Below are 27,685 nucleotides of genomic sequence, written 5' to 3'. Positions count from 1 at the left end.
GCCCTTAAATTTCAATGTGAAACAAAATACATGGTGCACGTGCAACGCTGTAATTACTGTTAACTCACCTATTAGACACAAAAATGCCTTTTATCGCCGTACAATAAAAACATGAAAGGCGTAAGTGGGGATAAGTGAAATTTAACAGTGCACAACATTTTTGAGGGTGAGGTTCGTGTCATCAAGAGGAATCAAGAAACTCAACTGTGCGAAAAACTAAAAACTAACATGAACTCTTATTTACAGGAACAGTTCACACCCAAATTAAACGCTGGGATTTCTCCCCCTCTCTCTGGCGCGCAGTGCCATTTATCCATCTAGTTTTTTTCCCCTGTCAGTTGCCAAGTTTCACAAGGAATTGAAGGACTATGTTAAATATAATAGAACTAAATGACAACTAAACTCAGCTTTTTCAAAATCACGATCCAGTTAATCAAAAAGTCCACAAACTTTGTTAAAAGTTCCTGAGCTATTTTATCTCTTTTTATTGCAACCTTGTTACTGTGCAGGAGGAAACCTGAATCTATCAACAGACTTTCACTAGTGGCATTACAAACATTAATGGAGCTCTGTTCTGCACATTGACACACTGGATGTAATTTGGTATCAAACACACATTTTATTTTTTATTTTTATTTTTTAAAGGTACCTTGCTAGTACTGGGTTCGATCCTCTGTTACCTTCAGAGTTGCCTTAATTCTTCATGGGATAGATTCAATAATGTTCCCTGAGAACTAGTCCATGTTTACATGATAGCATCACATAGTTACTGGATGCACATCCATGATGCTCTGTTGGATTGTGATCGTTTGACTGCGGAGGCCGTTTGAATACAGTCAACTCGTTGTCATCTTCAAGAAACTAGTTTGAGAAGATTTGAGCTTTGTGTCATGCTGGAAGCGGCCATCAGAACATGGATACTACGTGTTCTATGTGGCAAAATGGATCCATGCTTTCATGTTTCAAATTCTGATCCCACCTTCCAAACGTTGCAGCAGAAACTGAGACCACTCTCCTGTGACCCACAGAATTTCTGCACACTGAATATTTTCTTTTTTCTGACCATTCTCTTAAAAATCCCAGCATATCAGCATTTTCTGAAATATTCTGAAAACTGAATTTCTGTCTGGTACCAAAAACTATGCCACCTTCAAACTCACTTAAGTCACCTTTCTGCTCTTATTCCAAAGCTTGGATTAAACTTCAATAAGTCATTTGGAGCATCTTTACATTCCTAAATGGTCATGTGATGTCATACGATTGGCTGAATAGATATCTGCATTAATGAGCAATTGAACAGGTGTATCTAATAAAGTGGCTAAAACTCCTCATAACAATGTTTGTGCATTATTTATGAATAAAAGAAAAAAACATCCATTCATAAATGTTTCTAAGTTTTAAGTGCTGTTTTGGTCTTTTGATGGTTAAATAAGCACAATCAGGGAGAGGTCAAATATACACATTTGATTTTTTCACTTTGAAAGTGTCCCTAAGTTACAGTACGTGAAACTTTAGGCACCCTAGAAACTAAAAATAAGCAATGGGTGTTTCTTCACACCGTCCATATCTTCTGACAAAGAACTCACCTCATCTTTGTCGACATCTTCATCCACTTCAAATACATGGACAGCCAATTTATCAGGCCTGGACACTTTACTGGAAAAACCCAAATACAGTGTAAGTATAATAGCTCAAGGGGAGATATGTCAAGTGAATCTATTCATCACAACAACAAAAGCCTGCAGGTTTTTCATACACACACAGAGCACTATAGACAGCTTACGATGGCTCTTTCATGGCTTTGCTAATCTATCCAGCATGTGTGACTGAAGCGGTTTGGTGAGATCATTCAAATTTTTTTCTTCCCTATTTTTTATAATAAGTCATTTTACATTTTGAGGCTTTCTCAAGAGGAGCACAAACGACTTTTCGGCTCCTCGTGGAAACACAACGCACACACAGCTTGCTGGAAAATGAGCAGGTGCCAAAAGGTGAGAATCACCATCTAAAAATACTGTTAATTTTTTAAACTGGCGACCGACGTCACGATGCATTGTTTCAACTTCCCCAGATTCAGTAAAGTGACAGAACATTTGGCAGCAGTTGTACCAACAAGGTCACTGTCAGCTCATTTTCTAACACGCTGGTTATAAAATAAGGATTCTTTACGGGAGAAGCTGGAGGTGATGACACAATCTCTAAACAATGAGGGTGGTTTCCACACTGGTTGCGTTCAGAAATTGCTCAATGCACTAGGAAAAGGAAACAGTCTTTTAAATGTGTGCAACAGTTATTTGTATGCTGTGTTTCCTTCTAATTAAGTCACGCAAGTTGTCAGACACAGAAAACTGAATAGGCGACAGCTTGCGTGTGTGATCGGGCTAAAACAAACAAAACTGTGTGACTGCAGGATTTAGCTTTAAACCAGCTGTATAGCATAGCAGTTCTTCTTAACCCCTCATAACAATGTGACGGCACCTCTATAACCACACTGTAGTGCTGAGTCGAGGATTTTTTAACTATAGACTTACTTTGGAAGCTGTCGGAAGTCCCCTGAATAGTCCTCATACTTGTAGTTGACCACATGCCAGTCTGACTTGTAGGTCTTAATGCACTGAGGAGACAACAGAAATTAATTACAGACCACTGTAGCACTGCATTGACACAGTGAGGTAGCAATTCAGGGCTATGTGAAGGCTGGAACTGGGTGTCATTCAGTCCCCTCTAAATGTGTTTCCATTTTCTCATCTCAACATGCTACATGAAGCTAATATACCACTAGGATCATCACTTTGATAAAGCTGAAGAAACTGTCGAACCATCTGATGAGAATTTGAGGCTTAGGATGTGAGTCCGTTTAGTCTGAATTGCTGGTGAGATGGTTAACAGATTTAGAAAGCCCTGCTCTTACTTAGTTCAGTGCTGCACGATTTCAGTAGCTTAGTGACAAATAGATGCTTCACAAAGATGTTTGACAGTGTCTTCTTTTCAAAAAGTCTTTCATAAGTTCCAGTAGACAACTCACTAACATACACATTAGGACAATATTTAATATTTTCAACCATTAAAGCTTCTCCTTGAGATAAAAAAGGAGGAGTGTATGCACGGTGACTCTGCCACAATCCAACGTCCACCAACACAAATTGGGAGTGTTTCGCTGTCCTCCTTTCCTTGGATAGAAAACATCTGTTCATTGTTAGAGTCAGTCACAAGTGCAGCTCCCTGGTATCTGTTCTACAGAAACTCACGCCATTTACAAGAACTGCTCCTGCAGGGAGATGAAATGCAACCTGATCAGGAGGCGAATCGGAAACGGAGAGGCTCTCGCTGGGCTAATCTCCACAGCTGTCCTGGTGATGTCACACAGCGCTTAACCAGGTGTCAGTATCTTGACTTCAGACAAGGCGCTCTAAATGCTGACCTTTGACCTGGAGGGAGAACTGTCGGTTTTCAGCTGGTGTGTGGCTTAAAAAGCTCTGCTAGAGCTGGATGATTATGATTCATCGTTTTAATCAGCAGCAACTGTGAGTTACTGATAAGTATATTTTTAATTAATCCTGCACTACATCAATAAAATGTCACATCTGGTGAACTTCCTGTGATTTTATTTGCTTTTTGCCCTTTTGGACTTTCAAGATGCCACAGCTGACCAAAACCAGGCTGAACCACTCAACAGCAAGACATGATCAAGGCTCAGCACTGACAGTAATAACTAATGACAGGGAACAAACAGAAGCTTGATAAATTATCAAATTAGTCGAACTTAATTTCAGTGTATTGTACCATAAATAGATTTTACTGAGAAAAAAGGGCACAAATAGTCCCGATGCTTCCAATGATGATCTATAACGAGGCTCCTTGATGACTTCCTGATGCGCTATGACTTGCAACATTCATAACTGCTAATATTAGGTAATATATTTGGTAATGAGCCAAATTAGCATTACTGTAGCATAGCTCTGTGGTTTATGACTGATATAATTGACCAAGTTCTTACTAGCCTGAAGCGCTGACGCCGTTTTCAAACGTCTATCATGAAAAAGATACATATACAATCATATTAAGTGTACTTACTTACTTTGTGCACAATAGAAACATTTGTTTTGCAAATGAACTTCGGTGTGCTTTACATGTCTTTTGGACCATTACTGTCAACAGGTATGAAAGCAGTCTCTCTCAATATAATATACTAGCATATATCCATGGTACAGTACTGTTTTTACTCTGTTTGTTAATGGTTGAAAAGCTTCATAATCTGTTATCATAATATGTGAGACATAATTCAAGTTTTGTGGATATAAACGGGTCATTTTAGTCTTTTTTCAGGTGGTTGCTAGGTAACATAATGATGTCATCATGTCTGATATAAATAAGAGCCTTCAGGGGCCTGAGATGTCCTTGTGTGCCAATTTTGGTTGCTCAACTTTTGATTGTGTAAGAGTTTGGATGGAAACAGAAAGAGATTTCATGCATTATCATGTAAGATGATTTAATTGGCTCTACTTGGTCTTAGAGTCTATTCCACTATTAAATGTTGTCAGTGGTTCAGTTTTTTGGGATTATTACCCCCAATTATTTCCAATATTTGGATTCAATTATTTCACTGTGTCTTCCTGCAGGCTCTCTGTGAGTGAAAGTCCTTCAAAAAATATCTTAAAAATCAGCCCACCTCTTGGACGAACAGACTCTGGGCCTCCCTCTCTGCATTTTCAGGCACTGTGGGGTACAGGGTTCTCCCTTGCCTCCTCAAAGTTGAAATCTGCGAAAACAAAGCAAATGTTGAAATTGTCAGAAGAAATGTAACTGTGGGATTACAGCAGACCACAAAGGATGACCAAAACTGAAACTGAAAAAAAGTGTGCTTTCACTTGAAATGGTCTTGTGAAATGACCACAGGTTATCTGGGGTTCAAAGCGTGCAAGTAAGTCAGAGACACAGTGGGATGCCTGCCCACGTCATCTGACTTTTAGGCCTACTGATGGATGTGTTTAAGCCTTTCGCTAATGACTAACAGGTTGACTCTGCAGACAGGCAACACAGTAGCAAAAATAATCAAGACCCTGTAGTGTAATTAAAGTAAAAAGCCTTTTAATTTTATTTAAGCAAGACCAACACAGCCGCTTTTATCGATCACTAAGGATGCAAATTCTAGTGCTCGACAAACATCAGCATGCCAAAACGCTCAAAACGACAGCGCCAACAGGTTGATTAATGTGACTTTCATGTCACTAGATCCTTGGCAGAGATGTAAAAATTATTTTAATAACCTGTGGAGATGTAATAAAGTAGTCAATCGACCATTCTGCGTAACAACTATGTAACTTTACATTAATTCACACTGATTAGAAAAAGCATTCTTTTTGTTTTTGCTCTTGCAAAGCATCGGTGGAGTTAATCCACAAAAGCTCATTCTGAGCCAGGAAAAAAACCTGCTTTAGAGCAAGCAGTGTTGGATATGACTGAGGTTTCCAAAAATGAGTTTCCCAGTTGTTATAAGAATCTGAAGCTGGAGTCCTGGGTATACAGTATTCACATTGGTTTACTGTATGATTTCTGTTCATCTGGACGTAGCGTCGTCCGCTACGTCCAGATGAACAGAATCAACTTCTGGAGATTTACTTTCCTGGATGATTGAGAATGCGTCAAGATACTGTATGCTTTCTTTTTAGTAGCTTTATGGCCTTCAAAGAATATGCACCTCAAAGATCTGAAATCAGATTCACCTGATTTCATTAAAATGAAGCTACACAATGTGATAATAAGTCAAATGTGGTGTTTCGCAGTTACGGGATAAAAGAAGTTGTTTCACAAAAGCTTGTTTTTCTAGATATCTGGAATGACCCCAAGACAAATACTAAAACTGCTGTCTTTGCCTCCCCTGTTGCCCTCTATAAACTTGCATGTGGTGTTAGATCCAGTCCTTACTGTGTTAATGTCAATAAATTCCCCAGCTCTTAATTGTGAACCTTAAGTCTCCCTTTTCCTGTCTGCTACCCATGTTTCCTGCAGGGGAGATAATGATCTTTGCACTGAAAGCAGCAGAAATAAACAGGCATGGACGCCAGAGGCAACCAGGAAGTGGGCAAAAAGAAGCATTTAATTGGACTACAAGTTGCCACAGAGAATTATCAGATCCTCTGGTTTAAAATTCCCCAAATTGTTATGGGAGATGGACAAGTTCAATAAGACCCCATCAATATTTTATCTAAACTATCAATCTTCTTTATCCAAGCTGAGCTGGAGACAAGAACTTGACCACTTCCCAACAGCTCCGACAGACTGAAAAACAAGCAAAGCAGTGCTTTGAGCTTGTGCAAATATGTGCTTGCCTTCATGTACGCCAGGTAAAATATTTACTTAGCAAGCTGATGAACTGTACTTAACTAACACTCACTAGTAGTAAATACTAAATTATGCCAATGCTGACAGTTATGTCATTAGTTATGCAAATATTTGGTATAGACTGCGTATAATGATTGATGGACAGCAAGTCTGAAAAGTGACACCAGTCCAGTAAAGCCTTAAACCTGAATCTTTTCTAATGGCCAGTGGTAGCCAAACCTCCTTGTTGCTCAGTTTACTTGGATTTTATACCGGCCCATTGGAAAGAAGACCCTACCTCTCACTGGACTTTCATTCTGTTTAAAGTCCCCTTCAATACAACATGATGTTCATTAGATACATTTAGGAACAAATGCAACCTGTAGCTAAATTCCTCCACAGAAATGAGGAATTTGGCTGCAAATTCCTCCACTCAGGATACTGTTCATTCTGTGGAATGGTTGACAGAGAATATCATATCGAACACTGGTGTTACCATAACCTTAGGTACACGGCAAAGTAAAGAAACAAGAACAATGCTCTGATCTGCAGATTTCACAGTGAAGGGGGGCCTTAGACAAAGTGCATATATCAAATTGAGGAGAAAGGAAGACTCCTATTCTGCTAATCTTGGACAAATTTCTCCAGGAACCTCACACAGAGAGACCAACCCAACCCTCCCTCCACTTTGCCAGCAGTATCTTGATCAAAAGCAGATGGAGCTGATATAAACATCGCCTACCAGAAGAACAGCTCATGACTTTTGATGAGCCAGAGGGAATAAGATAAGGTAGAGACTTGATAGAGGTTTCCAATACCGGGAAACAGACAAAAACTGTATTTATACAAAAATAACTCAGAGATAGAGGAGGTCTTTCTGCCTCGACTCATGACCTGTAGAAGTGTCTTTACGCAGACTGAGATTTCTACATAACACTCACTGGTCATACACTGACACAACTCCCCCAAAACACTGAAAGCTGATTACAACCTTGCCTGAACAAGAGTCTGAACAGGCAGAAACAGATGTTAAGATCAGTCACTGAGCCTCCCGTGGTTTTTTTTTTTTTTTTTTAACCCCCCCTCAGTCAGAATCACCTGTCAGCCCCTGACAACGTACTGTTTGTGTGTGAAGCTGGCGTGTTATGCTCATAGCAGCAGGCTAAACGTGGATATGCATGAGAAGTCAGAGTCAAGGCTGTCCTGCCGTCACCAAGCACCCAGCTGCCAGGCCTTACAAACCGTAACAACCGCTTCTCTATCCAGAGTCAATTCCAAAGTTAGAAACACCAAGCAGACCTGGTGCTTTCATTTATATTCTAATCATTAAAACTGTGGCTATACACACCAGTGACAAGGAATTATTTAAAGGTTATTTTTCCCAGATAGACCCAAGTCCCCATTAACATCCAAACAGCAACTTTGGCAGGTTTGTGGGAAGACTGATCTCACATGCGAAGATCAACCCATGTAACTTAAATCAAGTTCTGTTTGAGCATTTGAAAAAACTGATTATTTCTAAAAGTGTTCATGTATGGTTGCAATGATTCTCCAAATCCACAGGTTGGGTCATAACTAAATCTTTAGCCAATGACTTTTAACTATTTTAATAGTGATTAGTAAGAAGTTTATGACAGCATGATGACGTAACCATGACTGGATCATCACCTAAAAATAAAAATTTGTTATTCTGATGTATTTCCAGTTCACTCTTCATTTAAGCAATCATGTTAAGCAGGGCATTCATTACATCACACAAAACACTATGAAGCCATCACTAAAATACCATTAATCATCCTGTATTTGCAATCTTGCTTAAAAAAAAGAAATACATCAAAACAAAACATGCTATTCATAAAGACTCAAGTTAAAATGTATTTCACCACAAAGCTCAGTAAAGAAACCTTTAAGATCCCTGCAGTTGGCAATTACACATCATTTACAGAGAATGCATCCTTGCTTTGACAAAAAATACATTAAAAATAAAAATAATTCTGAGCATGTATTGGTGTTAAAAAGCCGTACTCATTATGCTAATGACTTGAAATGTCACAGTCATTTGGGGCATTTTGCACCAACATCTGAAGGAAGAAAGAGCCATTAAAGGCTGAAGGGATTTATAGATGCACTAAAAACTGACTATGGGAGGCTTATGTTTCACAGTGAAGGTGGCAAAGAGCTGGGCATCAAACATTTTGCCCTCAAATTTTGTGATTTCGCCCATGTCTTATGTAAGGACTCATGATTCGATTAAGATTTGGTGGAGCAGAGAAAATCTCCATCCAACTGTCAGGAAACTCCTAAGTGACCAGGAGTTCAGCACTCACACTTGGTACACAGTATACCTACTACATCTCTGCCCATTAGCTTTTATTTATTATGGATATTATGAATTAACATGTTGCCTAGCAACCATCTACTAGACGTTTACAGACTGAGTGTCATGAGTCGGTCCGTTTCATGCAACACGTGGACAGCAATGCAGGCGAATAGTCACGCTCACATTCACAGCCAAATGCTAACACATTTCTTCCACTAATATGTCACTAGCTTGGAAAGATTTCACTGTGATTTGAAGCACAAAGTTCACCAAAGTAAACAGTGGTTGAATGGACACTGGAATGTCTGGACAACAAACCCTGTCGAATTAACAACACTTAACCCAACTGAACGTGGATATTAAAAGGAATCCAAACAAAGAAAAGTGGACAAATCTAAAACTCTACAGTGTTCAGAGCTAGCCATCAGCAGCCTCTGTATCAGCAAAGGACAAAAGCAGTTACAAGGAAAAGTACGGGGACAAGTGAAAAAGAAAAAAAGGGATGATGTCCTCTTATCTGCTAAACAAACAAACAAACAAACAAACAAAAAAGCAAGGTACCGGCCAATTAAACTGCAATCCTAGTATCTCGAGCTAAAATGGGCCATTTTTACCATTTATGCACTAATAACAACTTAGAAAAGTGTTGTATAATTTTCATTACATTACTACCTAATTCATATCCACATTCAATTCAATTTAAACAGCACCAAATCACAGCAACAGTTACCTCAAGGTGCTTTATATCGTAAGGTAGACCCAACAGTAATGCATACATAGAAACACCCAACAATCGTATGACCCCCAATGAGCAAGCACTTTGGCGACAGTAGGAAGGAAGAACTCTCTTTTAACAGGAAGAAACCTCCGGCCGAACCAGGCTCAGGGAGGGGCGGCCCTCTGCCCCCTTTTCCCAGTCAGTCACAAGACAACCTGGGACTGAGATACAACAACAACAACAAACTTTATTTATATAGCACATTTAAAAACCAGTGGTGTACCAAAGTGCTTAACATGCTAGAGGGTAAGATGAAGTAACAGGAAAGGATGAGGGTTATGGCAAGGTACCAAAACGTGCTAACAGGTTGAATGGCATTAAAACACACGAAGGCAAAAGAATTGCATATAAAAGCATAAAAGAAGGATAAGTGTAGAGGATAAAACAGTCAAAAAATAAATAAATAAATAAATAAAACTGAAATTGAACAAAACTGAGTTTATACCACTGATGTGTCCCTGCACAACAATCCCAGTTAGTTTATTGTGTGGCCCGTTATCTGGCAACCACCTAACAACAGGCTAAAATGACATTTACAGTGAAGAAGACCCACAAAAATGCCCCAGTTTTTATACTCTTAAAGGGATTGGACAATGGATGGTATAATTCTTATATTTACTCATATAAACAAGAACTACCATATTTTTCTTTACTTTTCTCAGTGTGATTAACTATATCAGTTTGCCAACAGCATGAACAGACCCAGTAATACTGTAGCATAGGTGTGTACTGGTATCAGAAACACATGAAATGTTTCTGATACCAGCATGTATCAGAAACATGTATCAGCACGTTTGTCTTTTATTCTCACTGCATCAATTCGGTGGTATAGTGTTGATAATAAAGGACCAACTCCACTAGCATAAAATTAGAGCCAATTCCTGATGTAATGCCAAAACATTCCAAAATTTTCCAGGTGAAACTTGTACTTTGCAGTTCCCGTTACAGGAGAGGATGTTGACACAAATAGATTTCTGACTGTAACTCTTTGGATCAGAGCAATCTGAATGACCCGTACATCCTGAGGAATACACATACCATTTACAACTCCAATAAATAATAACTGTATTCTTCAACCAATGTGGGAATTCAGACAAAAGATGTTAAAGTCATTAGACAAACCCAAAAAAAGACTTCCCTTACTGGAATGGTGTTATATTAAAGGCCCAGACTCTATAAAGCTTTGACAGCAATGTGAGACAAATTGGTAGGGTTAGATCTGAGGATATACTAACATCCTTCAAAGAAGTTTCATTTCCTGAAGTACCAGCTCTGGGCCAGATCTCCATTTTCGATTTTCCAGCTGCAGCGTGGAAAGTGTGAGGGACGCACATCCTGCACGGTGTGGCTGGAGATAACACTTACTCTGTCACAACATGGGACACAGAATGAGCCAATTAAACAGATGGCCCCTGACCCATCTCTTGCTGCAGCAGAGGAGGATATAAACAAAAGGAAAGCCTTTGTCAGTGGCTACACCCATCATCACAATGGGGCCAAAGGAAAAACCACTTCAAACAAACACAAAAAAGAAAACACGCAAGTGGACGAGTAAATATTAATATTGTATAGATACCAGTAAATGTAACGAGCTCGTGTGTTTAGCAGCAATACACAGGAGGACAGTTTAACTCCTGTCTGCCTGACTTTGCACCAGAAGTGTATAGCAACAACGGAAACCAGAGCACTAAAGATGCACACCACCATTTGCTGTGGAACATTTTTCCATAGCTTCATAGCTGCTTCCCAGCAATTTAACCCCAGAGCCACATTTACTACAGCAAGACTCACCATCTATACTTCTGCAAACATAGATGGCGAGTCTGCTGAAAAATGTGCATGAAAAGTTTAGACACTCACCTCAAAGTCCTCAAGGGGGAACTGCAGCATGTCTCTGAGGACATCGCTAAGGATCTGCGTCTTCCTCTGCACCAGCACATTTTCATAATCGAGCGGCTCAATCACCTTTGGTTTTACCTACAAAACACATAAACACACAGTTGGGGATTAAACTACAAAACTAAAGCAAGTAACATGAAGGCACAGAAGAAGCTATCTGTGACGTTATTGGATGGATTCAGAAGAGAGATCAAGGAAACGAGTAACAATATGCAAACAATCAGGCATAATAAGATTACTGTTGGCATGCCAACCCCTCAGCATTGGAGAGTAAAAACCCATTAGCTCCTTTCAGTTTTCAGACCTTCAATACTTTCTCATCAACTAAATGAAACTTGACGACAGGCATAAATTGGTTTCAAAGGACATATCAATTTATTATTGCGTTTGTAGAGATCAGATATAGGAGCAAACTTCTGAATAAAAACTGCCCATTTTTAGCACAGAATATTTAAAAAAAAAAAGATGTGCATTCGGTGCGAGCAAAGAAAAGACTTTCAAACAAAGGCAGTTTGGTGTGTGGTTAACCTATGTGATGATGCTTACACTTACATAGTGGGGGATCTTGATGAATAAGCAACAAAATAAAAAACAAAGCTGGTAAACCATAACTAACAGGAATGCACTTTAAATAAGCATGTGCAGGAGAAGAGATCACAGTCAACAGACTTGGATTTATCCAGCCGTGTGACAGGGCACAATAGGACATGTTTTCTGTTAGATGCACAGTGACAAGTCAATCAGGGCTCCATTTGCCCAGAGAAAGTGCATCTGCTTCACGGATAAGGAGGGTCTCAATGAGCTCAACTCTTTACGATGGCACACATCATATTACACTCCATCTGGACAACATACAGGACATTGTAATTTTTGTCTACGACATAAAGCAATGAAGGCAAGCTGTCAACGCTTTTATCTGTTGGGATGGGAGGATAAATCCAACAACGAGCAAAGTGAAAAACAAGCAGTGACAGATCAGCAGACTTCAGGGCTGAGCGACAGCACTGCTCACTCATTCCTCCCACATCTGGGACTGATAATGTTAGCATGATCTCAGATGGGGGAGTCATGCATGTAGACCTGCCTGAATCTATGCTGCTATGTAGTAACCTTTGTTAGTAACAGAGTAGAGCGAGGACAGAGGGGGCAGGACCTTGTATCAGTTTCAAGGACAGGGAGGGAATAGGAGAGCAGAGATGGTGCCACCATGTCTGTCAGCTGAAGCAGGTTGTGACATACCAGACAACTTCTTCTCCACGTTTTATTTAAACACAAATATACAATTATCTGCAGTTGAACTTTAATAAACTGTGCTCCCCTTAGAACAGAAAAAAATTGATGGATGGAGAGATTTCTAGATGTAAGCCAGGAAAGAATTTATGGAAAGATAAGATAAATACGTGTATGTCTTACTTAATTCGACGCCTAAAATCTCCATATCTCCACAAACAATCTGAGAGCCTCTAGAAGATGAAGTCTTAGGAATGTCAGGCAAACACACCTATACTATCATTATTAAGCAATGACCTGGGGGAAAAAAAACCCAAAACACAATGAATCAGGTTTGACTAAACCAAACACCTGCAATGGATACTCTGGAGCAGAGGGGCCATTCTACTTTATAGGCAACAAATGGCCTGATCTGATCTTACATGAGTAAAATCAATATACAATAAGCTATTTAATAGCAAAACAAACTAAAATTTCCCCTTTTTTTAAGTGAAAATGGAACATAAGCACATTCTGACAGTGTTTATATATGATGAGCAATCTTAGAAAACAAATGATGAGCAGGCAAGAGACGTAAATCCAGTTTTAACAGTGTGATCATGGTAAAAAAGAAAAAAAGAAGTATAACCTCTTTCAAGTCTGAGGTTTTACCACGTCACCATGTTAGTCTTTGTTTTTGGTTTTTGCTAAATACAGCCAAACCTTGTGACAAACTAAAGATACCCTTAGTGCTTCAACATGAAATAACAAGGTCAGTAGCAGCCAGGTGCTGCTGCTCAAATGCACTCCATTGTCAGCAAGTGAGAGCACCTCTATAAAAGCAGACGTTTGGGCAGTTTGCTGATTTGAAGCATTTCGATGTGTTAACACAAGGAAAAAAATCAAGGTGTTCCAGTCAAAGTCCAGACCTCAAGCCAAATAAAATGCTGGCTGTACCTTCAGCAAGCTGTGCGAAAACAAATACCTGTAGACCACAATGTATTGAAGCAATGCTGTGGAGAAATATTTTTCAATTTCCATGTGCCACTCCTATCACAGTGATGTCATCAACACACCAGGACTGTTTGTCAGGGAAGTTCTGCCATAAGTTTGAGACTTTTGGAATGGAGGGTTTAAGCTAGTACAGAAAAAGTGAACAAGTGAGCAATCTGAGGCTGAAAGATGCCAAAAACAAACCAAATATATACTAGAAATAACCTAATGAAGCCTCTGCTGTATGGTCAAAACCAAGCTAGTAAAGATGTGGTAGTAACTACATTTAAATAAAGTATGTGCTGAAAGATTTGACCCCGTTTTAGTGATGGTGCCCCTTTTCTCACCAGTAATGGATATCTGAACCCACTCAAGTGCTGCTGATTCCCTCCAAACTCCTCTGGGTGCCTCCACATTGCTTTGTCAGTGACCCAAAGTGGTCAACCACACAGTGCACTCAGCACTGAGCGCAAAAGCTCTGTCATTCTCTCAACCCACAGTGCTGACCAGAGTCGATACATAGCCCCAAATTTACACTTATTGTCAAATTAGTCCTTTAAGAAGGTATTTGAAATCACCTGTTGAACAAATGCCTTCAAGACTAACGGTAACGTTTCACTGTCAATCAGAAAATACTGAAGCTCCAGTTATATTTCTTGGTTGTCTACACACCCAAGCAGAAACGTGCAGACTGTATATTCAACAGCTGTAAACTCAAGTCAGCAAACAGGCGAGCCAACCCTGTAAGAACAGAAAGCAGACGCCCATGAAGCCATCCCTTCCACTCCCTCTCTACAGCAATTGGGCAGCTGTTTATCTGCATCTCCCACTCCTCCACATCACTGCACCCTCACACAGCCTGAAACAATGGTGCTGCGTAGTGCCTCTCAATCTAGTCACTGACTGTTTGGTTGACTCTGCAGAGGGCCTGACCACTGGACACCTTCGTTAAAGGGCAGGAAATGATCACTGTCGCGGTCGCTGACTTTTGCGCCAAATAAAACATTTTACGAGCCAAAGCAATCTTTGAGAATAAAGTCGAGGGACCTGCGATGTATTCGCCCAGGTAGTAAAGTGCTAATAAAGTTCAACCTTCCCCCGTGCTGGTGCTAACACTGCAAATTTGAAATGTGAGCTGGCAGCACTGTTTCTATGAAAGGAGGCGAGAGAGTGAACCAGCACAAACGCTCACATGACACCTGCTTTTGGCACTTTATGGCTGAGGTTAACCTTTACACGACTTACTTTCTCAAGGATCAGAGCAAATTTGACACGTCAGTACTGATTTTCTTTTTTCTTTTTAAATGTAAACCAAAAAGTCTCACATCTCTATGTGAATTACTTGAATGACTTACCACCACCTGTGGCACTGGATCTACCTCAGGCTCAGCTGCAACCAACCTCTTGTACTGCTGTGGACTCTCAATGACCAGCTCCTTTTTTGGAGTTTTACTAGCCCTTCCTTGCATTGTCAACACTTGTGGTAAGATATTTCCAAGACAGATCCCAAAGAGAAGTTGCAAGCCAGCATATCAGGTAGAGAAAAATCTTTGCACTGGAAAAAGTTTGTATATCTCCCTTTTCAGTCCCTAGCTCACTCCAAGCTACGGCTGCTCTGACTGAAAGCAGTGGACTCACACCCAGGCTGAAGAGATGGCCCCTCCTACACTCAGCTGTGCAGCCTGGGGGAGTTAAACACCCTCTCACCCACACACACATACAATGAAGCTATATGACCCCACACTATCCACCTGCACAGCAACAAAGGGTTAAGAAAAGAAAAGATACACATTCCTCAAGAATTACAGTGTGGTCAGGCACAATCCACGCCTTATGTGGGACAGCTGAAATAAGAGCTGGGTTCAAATTCATCAAAAGCCCAGAGTGAGTGACACAACAATGAGGCACTTTAGTGGCACATTAATAATAAGCCTGATCAAGTTTTCTTTTCAAAGGTTAAAGATGAGTTTCCAGGCTGAACCCAAACCCTAAAGATTGTAGCAGGACTCCAGAAGCAACATTTACAAATCTTTGCCACCTTTTTGAAGACGTAAGACTGAGCAGGACATGAATCAGCTGTATCAGCCAATATGACAGAGTTATTAGTCACTTAAATGTTCTTTTTTTTTTTTGCCCTCCTGCTTCCAGTACATGACTACAGCCGAGACAGTAGCTGTAATCACAGATGACAGATTAGGTCCAGCTTCTGTCTCCCTGCTTGTTGATGCAACTGCTTAAGGGGGATTCCAGCATGAAGCAGCCCCTCTCAACCCACCCAGGAGTGGGCTCCACCTACAGATTCCTCTGGTGGGCCACCGCAGGAGTGGATGTTATGGTTTCACGCCTGCGCCTCAGTTTAAAGAGAAAGAGAGAGAGCAGCTGCTTCCTTCAAAGGGTTACATGGGACACACTTGTGTAGGTAATTCGATCTAAATCAATAACAGGATATTAAACAGGCAAGTTTATTGCTATAACTTATCCTTATGAAATTAAAGCTGATTGCACCCTGCCCATTTAAGGCATAGTGCATTCAGCTTTCCACAGGTAGCTGAAATGATGGCTGGTGAAAATGGGTGAAGAGGTGTTAATATTTTTTTCATATTAACACAAACTGAGAGAATTTATTAAGAACGAATAAATAAAAATCAATCAATTAAATATTTTAAGCAAAAATAGTGGTATAAGCCTAAACACTGCTGAAATGCCATTTTTCTATTGCCTAAAAAAGGCCTTATTTATTTACAGTGAATATCTTAAAGTTCTGAACTTTAGGAAGACAAAAGGCATGGAGATGTTATGGGGATTTCCTTCAGGGCTTTCTAACTACACTTGGGCAATTCTTGCTTGTCACGTGTCCGAGAATAGTATGGTGCAGTATAAGTATATAACTGCTGGGTAAAAGTTTCCCTTTACTTTGACCTTAGCCCTAACTAACCATTACCTAAACAACCCGAGGGTAGCTCTCTGGTAATACTGAAAGAAAGAAAAAAGACACCAGATGACTGGTGTCTTTGTGCTGCATATTGATTGAATGTTTGGCCAGAATAATGAGAGTTGACAGAGAAGCTCTTTATGCAGGACCTGATATGAGCTTCACTTTAACATATATCCCGATTCCTATACAAAGTAAATATTGTGCATATAGGTGGAAGGTACTTTCCAGAAAACTTGCATTAGGAACTTCCCCATTGAGCTGCATGTTTAACTGAGTCTTTACCAAAAGCAGAGAATCAGTTGAGATGCTCTCTAGAGTTGATCCTGACCAATATATTGACCCTCACTGATATAGTCAGCCAATATTATCTAGATTTCTAATAGCTAATAGTTAATTTAAAAAAAAAGGTAAAGAAGAGGTGGGAGAAACACCAGTCAAACATGTTGAATGAGTGTTGATGTCCTGTTGCTCAGCAACAGGTGCACGGAACGCCGCAAACAAATGATATTGAAATGCATTTATGTTTCATGTGTTTGAAAGAAAACGAAAAGTATTGGAGAATATATTGGACTTTTTTAATTACCAAATATTGGTATTGATTTTGGTATCGATGCAAGCTCTGCTCTGCAGTATAATTGACCCCTCTCAGTCTTCCAACTGCAGTCCTGGAGCCAGTAAAAGTCTTTACTGTATCACATTCTTCAATTTATACTGTGTCCATCTACAGCTTTACTCATTTACAGTTTAGTACATGAGTAAATCGAGTAAACTCAAATATTAGCACACATTTGTATGACTATACGTCCCGCTCCACTAAAAACACACACGGATAAAGAAAAGAAGAGTAATGCAGTAGATGCTCGACTTTTTGAATCCTCCTAGATATCTCAGCAATCTAACTTATTGAGGACATGCTGGCGTGGCACAGCACTCACATTTTTTGGCTTGGTGCTTAAATCAAATTCCGTGGAAACGATTACAAACATATTTCTTTGGGGCAAGCTGGCACTGGGTCTAAGCAGGAAGGCCCGCTGAGGCCTTTTTAGTAGCAGAACAAACACTGAAGTTGCCAGAAGAACACTCAAAGGATATTTTGGGAAGTGTATTCTGATCAAATACAATTTCATACGCCCTCCTGTGAGTGCGAATAAACTGACGGCATAAATGTACAAAAAGAAGACTGTTTGTTGACGACTCACACTTTGTTGCTGCACCTGTGGAATAAAAAAAATCTAACTAAAAAAAAAAAAGTAAACAAATCGGAGCTGTGAGCCGTGTTGGAAACAGTCAGGGAAAATGTCCTCTTATTCTCTATGAGGGTTTTCTCTTGTTTTCTGGAAACGCTTAGAAATTTCGTTTGGTTTCGCTTTGCGTCATTATCAAACCATTTCATGACAGAACTGGGAGGCAAGACAGACAAAATGAATTTGAAGTCCAATATGGCACTTAATCTTGACCTAAATGATGTAATCCACTTATGTATCATTACACATCGAATAAATTATATTTTATTACAATGTTTTTGCATGATACGATTCACAATGGAAGTTGTAAAATTGTATATTCAAGGATCTGGACAATCATCAGATGTCCATCCTGGGCTTCAATTTTTCTCTTTGTCTGGTAATAAAAGAAACAAAAGGGAGGAAATGACTAATATTAGAATAGGTTAAAATATTAAGCAATTACCCACATATATCAAGCTGTGATCCCCACCCTGGACGTGACTATGACTGGACTTCTCGGTTGCGTAACAAAGGTTTGATGCAAGCAGCGTCTGAGCTAAAGCAAAACAGGGCGTAACCTGGAATGTAATGTAGCAAAAACACAGCGCTCCACTACAGCGGCAGCTCAAGCACCCACCCCTCTCTGCTCTGTTTTCGGTCACTTCTCCACACGGTCCTGTACTGTTGACTAAACCAGAGGTAATAAAGATGCTGTACTGTGTATGCAGTCTCTGTTAATAACATCACAGCAGTAGGATGTGGGAAACAATGGTATTGAAAATAACAGGATGCAATCATGAGGCAAAGAGTCTGCAGCAGAGCTAGAAAATAAAAAAGTCTCACTTTACATTACAGGAATGCACTCGGGAATAATGCAGCTATTAGAGACAGAGAGCAAAATTGCTTTATTGATGAACGAGCCTTAAATGTAACTAACAGTATTGAATACGAATAAAGCTGCTTTTACATCTCTGGGAAAATCAAACTACTGTTGCCAGAATGCCTTTAAAGCACATGAGCCTGAGTGCTGCAGACAATGTATCCCATGTATCAGTCACCAAGTGAGCAACATAAACACTGAACACATGCACTGGTGGTGCGAGGAATGATGCAAGTAAGGCTGACATGTCTCGAAAGTAGGAAGCAATCACTAAGAAAAGCAGATGTGGTGTTGTTGTTTTCCTGTACATGCATCAAACACCAAAACTACAAAGAGACTGATCGTAGTGTTTGCCCAGTGTGGTCAGGAGGGGTGTGACGGGTGAACATAATGTGTGGGTAAATATCAAAGAGAAGTCATGGGATTGAATCTATTTAACTGACTTAATCTGAACAACTTCTGGATGATGTCATGCAGGCTCTGTTTGGTATTTTAACTCCTTAACACAAGGAATGTATAAACATGTACCCATTTGGCAAAGGTCATTGGAAACAGACCATCACAGATCTTATGTTGGGAGTGGGAGTCCCAAAACAGATGTGGACAAAAGGTACTATCATCTTTCACCAGTTTTTCTTTTTCCATCACTTCAAGTGCTTCTGTTACTGAGTGAGTCAACCACGTGACAGCAAGGCTTTCTCAAAAACAACAAGACAAAAAAAATTACCATTGCGCAGGAGCCCACACATGATCTCATATCTGCGACTTTTCTTTGAAGGAGAACGATACGAGAGCTTTCACGAGGAAGGAAAAGGCTGAGCTGTTGTAATCAGCGAGTGAATCAACAAAGCGGTAAACGGGCAATGTCTCCAGACATTAAGCGGCTCACGGACAGCTTCCCATAGTCAGCTTCGTCTAGGATTGTCTGCAACTAGCTGAATGCACGCTTGGCTTAACATCTATGTTTAAAATGCCCAGAAGTGATAACCTGCTGCAATCAGAAGGAATTAAAAGGGCAAACATAATGGCTTGTGTCTTTTTATAACCGGGCTTAATGGATTAAAAAGGTGCAAACAGTTCCCAAAGCAGCACACATCCTGCCCAGTTTTAGACATTTTTGTAAGAAGATAATAATAAGGCCAAGGCTCATATGAAAACTAAGAAGGGAGTAAAAGGTTACGACTGCTACGGTACACTTTTTAAAGTAATCCAAACAAAAAGCTTGCCTGGTTTGTGTTTTCTCTACAGCAAATAAAGCGATGAAATCAAAAGGAAATAAAAACTTAAGAGAAATTCAAACTGTTCTAAAGAGTTCAAAAGAATTGCAAACCTTTAAACTTTTCCTTTCGCTTCAATTGTCAAAACAAAACAGGTATGATAGCTGTCAATACCTGTCACCTGGTCATTGTGTTTTTCAGCTTCTTAGAATGTCATTCATCAAGTTGGGGGAATGATGATTTAGCTGTTTGCTAATAATAGCAGTAAGCGTAGCTTTAGTAGTGATATATTTAACATTACTGAACTGGTTGGTGTGGTTTTAAGAATTTTGCTTCTGCTAGGTAGTTTTTGTCAGTTTCAGTTCCACTCTGGACTGAATTATATCCCTCGCACATTTTAACTATCGATTATAAGCCCGTGGATGCTGACAGAGGATTAACAGCCCCTGTTTGGGTGATAAGACCATTCCGGAGCCAAGAGAAGCAAGCGTGCCCTTGACCCAATTCCCTGCCACTGTCACTCAGCTCTCTGCTGTGGATACGATGAACCAACAACACATCACACACACAGCAGTGAGTAAACGCAAACGAGAAGAAGAAGAAGACAAGCTGGTACGGAGCAGCAGAAACCCTGCCAAGCCCGCTGGTTCACAGATGAAGAGCGGTGATTGATTTCCAGCAGACACAGGGCTCACTGTCCCTCCTTACCCTCCTCACCCCCCATCCCTGCTCACAGAGGCTTTAACCCGTGAAGTGCTTAGCAAGAGGCAACAGTCGGCCCTCCTACTGCCCTACTTTTACTGGTAACTTTCATAGGTGCAGAGTCATGTGACACAAAAGACAGTGCTTTGTACTTGTGTAGCTGCTGAATATAAATAACGGTTGTGTAAATACCATAAGGTTAAACTTAGCTTTGTTTCAATGAGTCTACCATCTGAATAATTTAATTAGTCATATATCAGGTATTCCTTCAGTATGTTAGCAGAGCCAATCAGCAAAGGACATCCTCTGACAAGATTTACAAATATTCAAATAGTGCTGAAGTGTTATTGATTAGATATTGTCAGAATATACTGATTTTCTCCCTGTTATATTACTTCTGAGGCGCTACAAACATATCTTACCACTACTTTTATGATAGCAGAGCTTTAGTAGACAGAAGCGCCACTTTAAAAGGAGTTTCAAAACTAAATTCAGCGACGTTAGCCATCGCTCTGATTGGATTAATGCTGAGATCTTAGTTTATAATGTATTTTGGCAAAAACCATGATCCAGTTCATTGAAAAACAAAAAAAGGGCATCAAACATCCTGCTTTTCAAAATAAGACTGTAATAAAATGTGCTGCTTGTTGATTATTTTTTGGCCTGTTTAATACCACAGTACTAAACAAAAAAGGTATGGGTTGGATGGTTAGATAAATCAATAAATATTAGGTTTGTTACTGTGTCCTTGAGGCATTTAACATTATAGTGATTTAAAAAAATGAATAAATAATGTAAGCTTTTTTTTTCCATATGGATTTTTGCTCAATACACAAACAGTTGTGTTGCTTTTGTTGGTAGAAAAATAAAAAGCTACTATATTGGGTTAGAGAGAGTGCACAGACACACAGACACACACACACCTTAAGTATTCGTGGTGTTGGCAATACACGCGACTCTCTCCGACTCAGTGCTCGCTCAGCCTCAGACGGTCCAGTGGGCTCTGCTGCTTCCTTGCAGATGTAGCCACTACAGTTCCTCTCCAGGACAGTACGCAGCCCATCAAACACAACCGCGCTGGTGGTGCACCCCATCCCTCCAGGTCCAAACAGGCATCAGTCAGGAGAGCCTGCCAGTGACCCAGTTTCCTTCACTGTCTCCTGCTCCCCTCTGGTCCATGATATTACTCTGACATCCACATCCGCAACTTCTCACCCACACAGAGAGCATCAGAGTCCATGGGAAAAGGATCCAGGGAGAGGAATAGCTGGAGACTTTACACACAAACCTTGCGCAGAAGAGTCAAGGCTGTCCCAGTCTGTGCTTGTAGAAATACCTCAGTCAGCAGGCGAGATACAGTGAGTGAGTGAGTGAGGGAGGCAGAGCAAAGAACGAGGGATGGGGGGGATGAAGGATGCTGTGTGAGCTCTGCTGCAGCTTCAACCAATGCTGAGCTTCGGTGCAACACAGGCTCGTGCGTGCATCTGTCTCACTTATTCAGTCACTTGCTTGATCTCCTCCAAGCCACTCTGGATTTCCAAATTCTTCCCAATCCTTTTTTGCCTCCTCTTTTCAATCCCACATTTGCATACCAAAAACGAATTAACCCATTTCATTTTCCACTCCACAAAAATGGGACTCCTTTAGGGATTCAGACAAGTAATAGCAAAAATAAGTGGGTTACACTAAAGGCAGTCCTTCATATCCAGAGGGAGAGTCTGATTCCATGGTTAGGCAAGCAGCAATATGGCTCAATGCTTATTTAGTTCAGCTAAAAAAAAACCCAGACCAAACAAGCGCATGAATCACATAAATGGATGCTATATAATATGCACAACAGTCTGCGAGAGATATTGCAGTAAAACCACAAAATAAACTGAAAATATGATAAGAAATCCTGCCTAACGCACACAAACACACTAAATAAACAAAAGAAAAAAAGCACTGAAATGTCCAGTGGCCTGACTCAAGGCTTCCTAAAAATCTCCATTTCCAAAACAGACCGAGGACATGGGAGGATTTAAGCCTTTTAGGCCAAGACATCAAATAGGGAGCACTTTCCTGACCAAAGATTAGCTGCACTTGATCACAAGCTGCCCGCTCTGCCAAACACACAGAAATACTGGGAATGGAACCCCACAATTTGATCATACACAGGCTTTTTCAAAATGTCAGGGAATGATTCATCTGCTAGAACTGCCTTTGATTAAAATGTCTCTGGACTGTGATCGGGAAGACTGAAGATGAAAGCAGGAAAGGAAATATTTTTTTCTAGGTCACTTTCAAAATATTGTTGCTTCTACATTTGCAAATCTTTAGTTTTATGTAGTCCTTGTGCTACCTTTGGGCCATTTTATACATGTGGGACAAAATCTCATTAAAAGCCTACACAATTATCCCATCTGCCTCCTGTGTTTGCTCGTGTTTTACATCCTGATTATAAGGAATTGGGAGGGGAGGAGACGAGGAAGCACCGCAGTATTTGTCTTGGTTTATTTATCCTGTCTGTTCACTTCCTGCTGCTCTAAGTCGCACTCAAAGACCCCTTAAGACCTCAAAGTCAACTGTCAAAGTGGCGTGCACATCCTAAAGCTACACAAACACTGCGAGTCCCCCTGGCACCAGCTACGCTTAGTATGATTATGCTTAATGCTTCTCTCAACAGTAAAACATGGTGGCATTGATTTTTTTTATTAAAACTGTTGAGCAATGAACTTTCATCTGTTCTTTAGTTCACTTTAACCCAAATGATCGCACACGTACACGTCTGGAGAGAGGGATGCATTCCCTTACATCACGATGGTGCACTAAGCCACGAATGCTCGCACGCATTTCTGCTTGCTGCTGTGTTAATATTTCAGTGGTGCTTGACACACTGAACTACATTCGAGTGCAGGATGAGACGAGCTGCAGGGGAAAACAGCTGAGCCCCCAGATGAGGGGATTCAGCAAGAGAAGGAAAAAGAGAGGGAAGACGAGGGAGAAAATAAACTGAGGGGAGGGAGGGGACGAGAGTATGATTATGCCCATTGATCTGTTGGGAAATACGTTTCCTCTTTTGGTTTATCCCTTTTCTCACATGTCTGATCCTGTCTCCATCCCCCCGTCACTGCAGCGAAGGGATTTTAGGCTTAGTTTATGGAATAACAAGAAGCAATCTGCTGTAAAACTACTAAAACTGCAAAGTCATAAATCTCCTCTTTGAGGCCGTGTCTGTTTATTTTTGTCGACTTTTGTTGCAACTCAAGCATGTTTACTACCATCTGTCAGTCATCACTGAACTGTTATTACTGAGCACCAACAGTAAGATGTCGCTCAAGCAAGAAGCGGTCATTGGTTTAAGTGTGACAGCTGGTCATTGTAAATATTTTGTCCCCGTGCACGTAGGAGCACGTCTGCAACGACATTATGTTGAGGCGCTAAAAATTTTGGCGCGAAGGTACTACAGCATGCAGGATTTCTTAAAATGATGAAAAAGAATGAATCTAGTGCATCACGCGGCACATTTTAAGGAATGAACACCTGTGGCACTCACCCCATTCCCGCCAAATGCCTGGAGAGACTGGTCATTAAACACATCAGAGCTGCTTTTCCACCATCCCTGGACTCGCACCAGTTTGCATACAGTGAGAACCGGTCAACCGAGGATGCGATCGCCACAGTGCTGCACACATTACTGAAGCACTTGGAACACAGGAACACCTATGCACGGCTCCTCTTTGTAGACTACAGCTCGGCTTTTAATACCATCCGGCCATACAAACTCCGTCCCAAACTCCACCAACTGGGACTTAACTCCTCTCTGTGCAACTGGATTGTGGACTTCCTCACTAACCGTAGACAGAGTGTCAGAGTGGGTAAGAACACCTCTTCCACCCTTGTGGTCAACACCGGTGCCCCTCAGGGGTGTGTTCTGAGCCCTCTGCTATACACTCTCTTCACCCATGACTGTATTTCCTCCTGCGCGTCCAATCTCATTGTTAAGTTTGCAGATGACACTACAGTGCTCGGACTTATATCCAACAATGATGAGACAAACTATAGGACAGAGGTGCAACAACTAGAGTCATGGTGCCACGACAATAACTTGGTCTTAAAAACCAAAAAGACCAAGGAGATCATTGTAGATTTCCGGAAGAGGGGTCATAACAACCATCTGCCTCTCTTCATTGGCAGTGAGGCGGTGGAGAGGGTGAGCAGTTTTAAATTCTTGGGGGTAATTGTGACCGAGGACCTGTCCTGGGGCAACCATATCACCTCAGTTGTACGGAAGGCCCAACAGCGCCTCTACTACCTGAGGAGACTGCGGAGCGCACACATTCCCAGATCTCTGATGTTGAACTTCTACAACTGTGCCATCAGCAGCGTTCTGACGTATGGATTTCTAGTGTGGTTCCCCAGCTGCACCAAGGCCGATCAGCAAGCACTCCAGCGGGTGGTGAAAGAAGCTGGCAGAATTATTGGAACAAGTCTGCCAGAGATCAGTAATATCTTCCCCACTCGCTGTCTGAGGAGGGTGCACAGTATCCTGCGGGACCAACATCACCCTGCGCGCCACCTTTTCCATCTGCTGCCCTCAGGGAGAAGGTACAGGTCTATACAGGCCAGAACATCCAGACTGGCCAACAGCCTGTATCCACAGGCTGTGAGGCTCCTGAACTCTCTGCCCCCCTCTCACGGACAATAACCATATCCAACTTCTTAATAGCAATGAACTGGTCTGCATTGGTGCATCATATCTTTATTCTCTTCCCCCTCCTGCCCCCCCCCCCCCTCTTTCTTAAATAGATAACTATCATATCTGATATCATATCTCACAGTACAATAATATTGAATGGGTTGCATTGTTGTATTTTGTCATGTTTCTCAGGTCTTTGTCTGAATTTCTACGAACATTATTGCTAAGGATTGTCTTATTGCATTGGAGTCACACTGGGTTAAATATGTACACTTGGGTTTTAAGGGGTATTTATTATTTTCTTCTTTTTTTTGGGTTGTATGGAAGCCCCAAACGCAATTTCATTGTTCTTGACAATGACAATAAATAAATAAATACCAAATACCAAATACCTGAATCAAACTAGTTTCCTGTTGAGCAAAGTATATATGTAACAGTATATAAATGAAACACTTATGTCCATGAGGTTGTTTGAGTTAACAGGACGCCCATTCATGAGTTATCAATCACACCGTGTGTTTGCTGATAATAAATAACAGCTCAAAGGCTCTTTTTCCCATTAAAACAAGCAAATCTTTGGTTTAAATATAGTTATGTGATGTTTTCGTTTATTGTTGCGCTTCATTTTTAAGCTGTGGATTTTTTGGACTGTGGATTTTCAGTCAAAAAAATTTGATTACATGCCCCCAAATTGCTCGAGAAAGATGTTTTTGGGCTGCGTTGTGCAAGAGAATTGTAGTGCGGTGTAAGGGCGATACATTATTAATTTCAAACAGGGGATCGGTGGGTCATTAGATGTAGTAATATTTCTCTGTACTGCCAGTCTTCACAAAAAAAGCTGCTAGGTAAAAAAAACAATATCATTTATTTTAAGAAAGAGGTTCACAACTCCAACCCACTGTGACACACACTGTCTTAATATAATCAATCCTATACCATAGAGGACATCTGTACTGTGCTTCTCTATAGCTCACAAATGAAGTGGTCCTGTAGCCTCCAGCAGTAGACAGTTGGACTGTGTCATCCATACTAAATCATGAGTCAGAGCTCCAGGCAAGCCAGTGAGACTAGTGGGTGGACTGAGGTGGGGGGGGTTAGAGTACGCTGCTGGAGCACAGAGGGTGTCTGTACATGGATATTCAAGTGTGAACATCCTCTGTGTTATGTGGAAGCTCTGCTCAAATCTGCAGCAGCAGATAAGGGCTGGGCTGAAGCACTGCTCGCTGCGTGGAGCGTCATTGATTACTGCTGCTGTTGTTACAACACTGCTTAAGTTCCCTGCAGTGGACTGTACTTCCTGGCATGGTGTTATGAACTTGGACAAATTCTATTTTTAAGTGTTACTGCATGTTTTATATGAAGCATAACTGAGTGATTTATAAGACATTTAATGCCTGGTGGACGCTCATAAACACGGACAAAGTTTCAAATAAAAGCTTCAGGGTGCTGTAAATGCTCAATTTTAGACACATTTTTGCTACTCGTGTCATATCAGGTGAACAGCTATGGCGGTGAGAACCACAGCCTCCCACCTGCCAGTTAAATCTTCTGTTTTCAAAACAGAAGAAAGTCGGTTTAAAACTGTAAAAATGGCTCCTTTCACATAGATTAACCGGGGGAGCTGAACAAAGGCCCAGTATGGGATAAACAGGGATTATTCTGAACTGTGAATCCTGCAAAGCTACTCTAGTAGAGTGCAAGAATAAAAATATAGAGATGGAAATGAGAACAACGGGTCACTTCAGTTACCCTTCTCCCAACAGTCACTGTGAGCTGGCTACAATTGTCAGGATCTGAGTGTGAATGCAAACGTCAGCCAGAAACTGTAATAGACAGTAATGTTTGTCATCCAATCAAATTCTTTATTGCAAATGTGAACCAACAACAGTTGCCTCAAGGCGCTTAGCTGTAATGCGTGTGTGTGTGTAGGACTGCTGTGATGTCAGATCAGATGGTTTTTATTCTTTCTTAGTGTTGCAGTCAACACTTCCTCTGAGATTTCGTAAGCAACTGTTGCTTTCCTCCAGCTGGACTCACCAAACACTTCCAACATCTGCTGCATGTGGACGCCATCACTGGCCTGCAGTAACCCGCCCCAAAATAACATCATTTGTACCAATACAGCCATTTCAAGCTGTTAACAGCTAGGTTTGGGTGCAGTCAAATTGTAACAAAAAACACATCAAAGCCAGCACATGTGGACAGCAAAGCGTAAAAACTTGAGGTTCCCCTTTCACACTCAGGAGTGGACTATCTCACGCACAACAAAGACAAAAAATGTCTCCACGTGGCTCTGAGGAGTAGAGGGGAGTGCGGGTGGAGCTGGCATCTCATCTGAGGAGCCTCTCGACTTGGAAGGTCAAGTCCACAGCTGGCCGTCTTTCCATACCCAGGGTGTGCTGTGGGGCTCTGCAGGGAGGAGTATGTGTGTTTCAGTATGCTTGTTTGTCCAGAGCGAAGTCAGTACGCAGCGGACCACAGTGACATCACCCACAAATCCAGCACGACAGGGCAGATAAAACACAGT

The 27,685-nt window shown here is 41.0% G+C and overlaps 1 protein-coding gene across 5 annotated transcripts in view; it reads right to left on the bottom strand.

The window, feature by feature from the left end:
* The window catches only part of LOC146651096 (dedicator of cytokinesis protein 9), a 74,080-nt gene that overhangs the window by 29,554 nt on the left and 16,841 nt on the right, over positions 1-27,685 (bottom strand). For 3 of the 5 annotated variants that reach the window (XM_085383853.1, XM_085383849.1, XM_085383850.1), the window contains exons 2-5: positions 11,280-11,396; positions 4,670-4,759; positions 2,532-2,614; positions 1,587-1,656 (exon numbers count right to left, since the gene is read on the bottom strand). In XM_085383853.1, the coding sequence (XP_085239979.1) occupies positions 1,587-1,656; positions 2,532-2,614; positions 4,670-4,759; positions 11,280-11,396 (360 nt within the window). Of the gene's footprint in view, positions 1-1,586; positions 1,657-2,531; positions 2,615-4,669; positions 4,760-11,279; positions 11,397-14,875; positions 15,152-27,685 lie in introns of those variants that run through there. The other 2 variants (XM_085383851.1, XM_085383852.1) reach the window with 1 other exon arrangement.

The sequence above is a fragment of the Rhamphochromis longiceps genome, linkage group LG16, assembly GCF_057381845.1.
Source record: "Rhamphochromis longiceps isolate RC_006_pf linkage group LG16, R_longiceps_female_GT1.1, whole genome shotgun sequence".
NCBI classification, from domain to species: Eukaryota; Metazoa; Chordata; class Actinopteri; order Cichliformes; family Cichlidae; genus Rhamphochromis; species Rhamphochromis longiceps.
The sequence above is the reverse complement of the archived record's forward strand: the minus strand, read 5'-3'. Positions and strand labels throughout refer to the sequence as shown.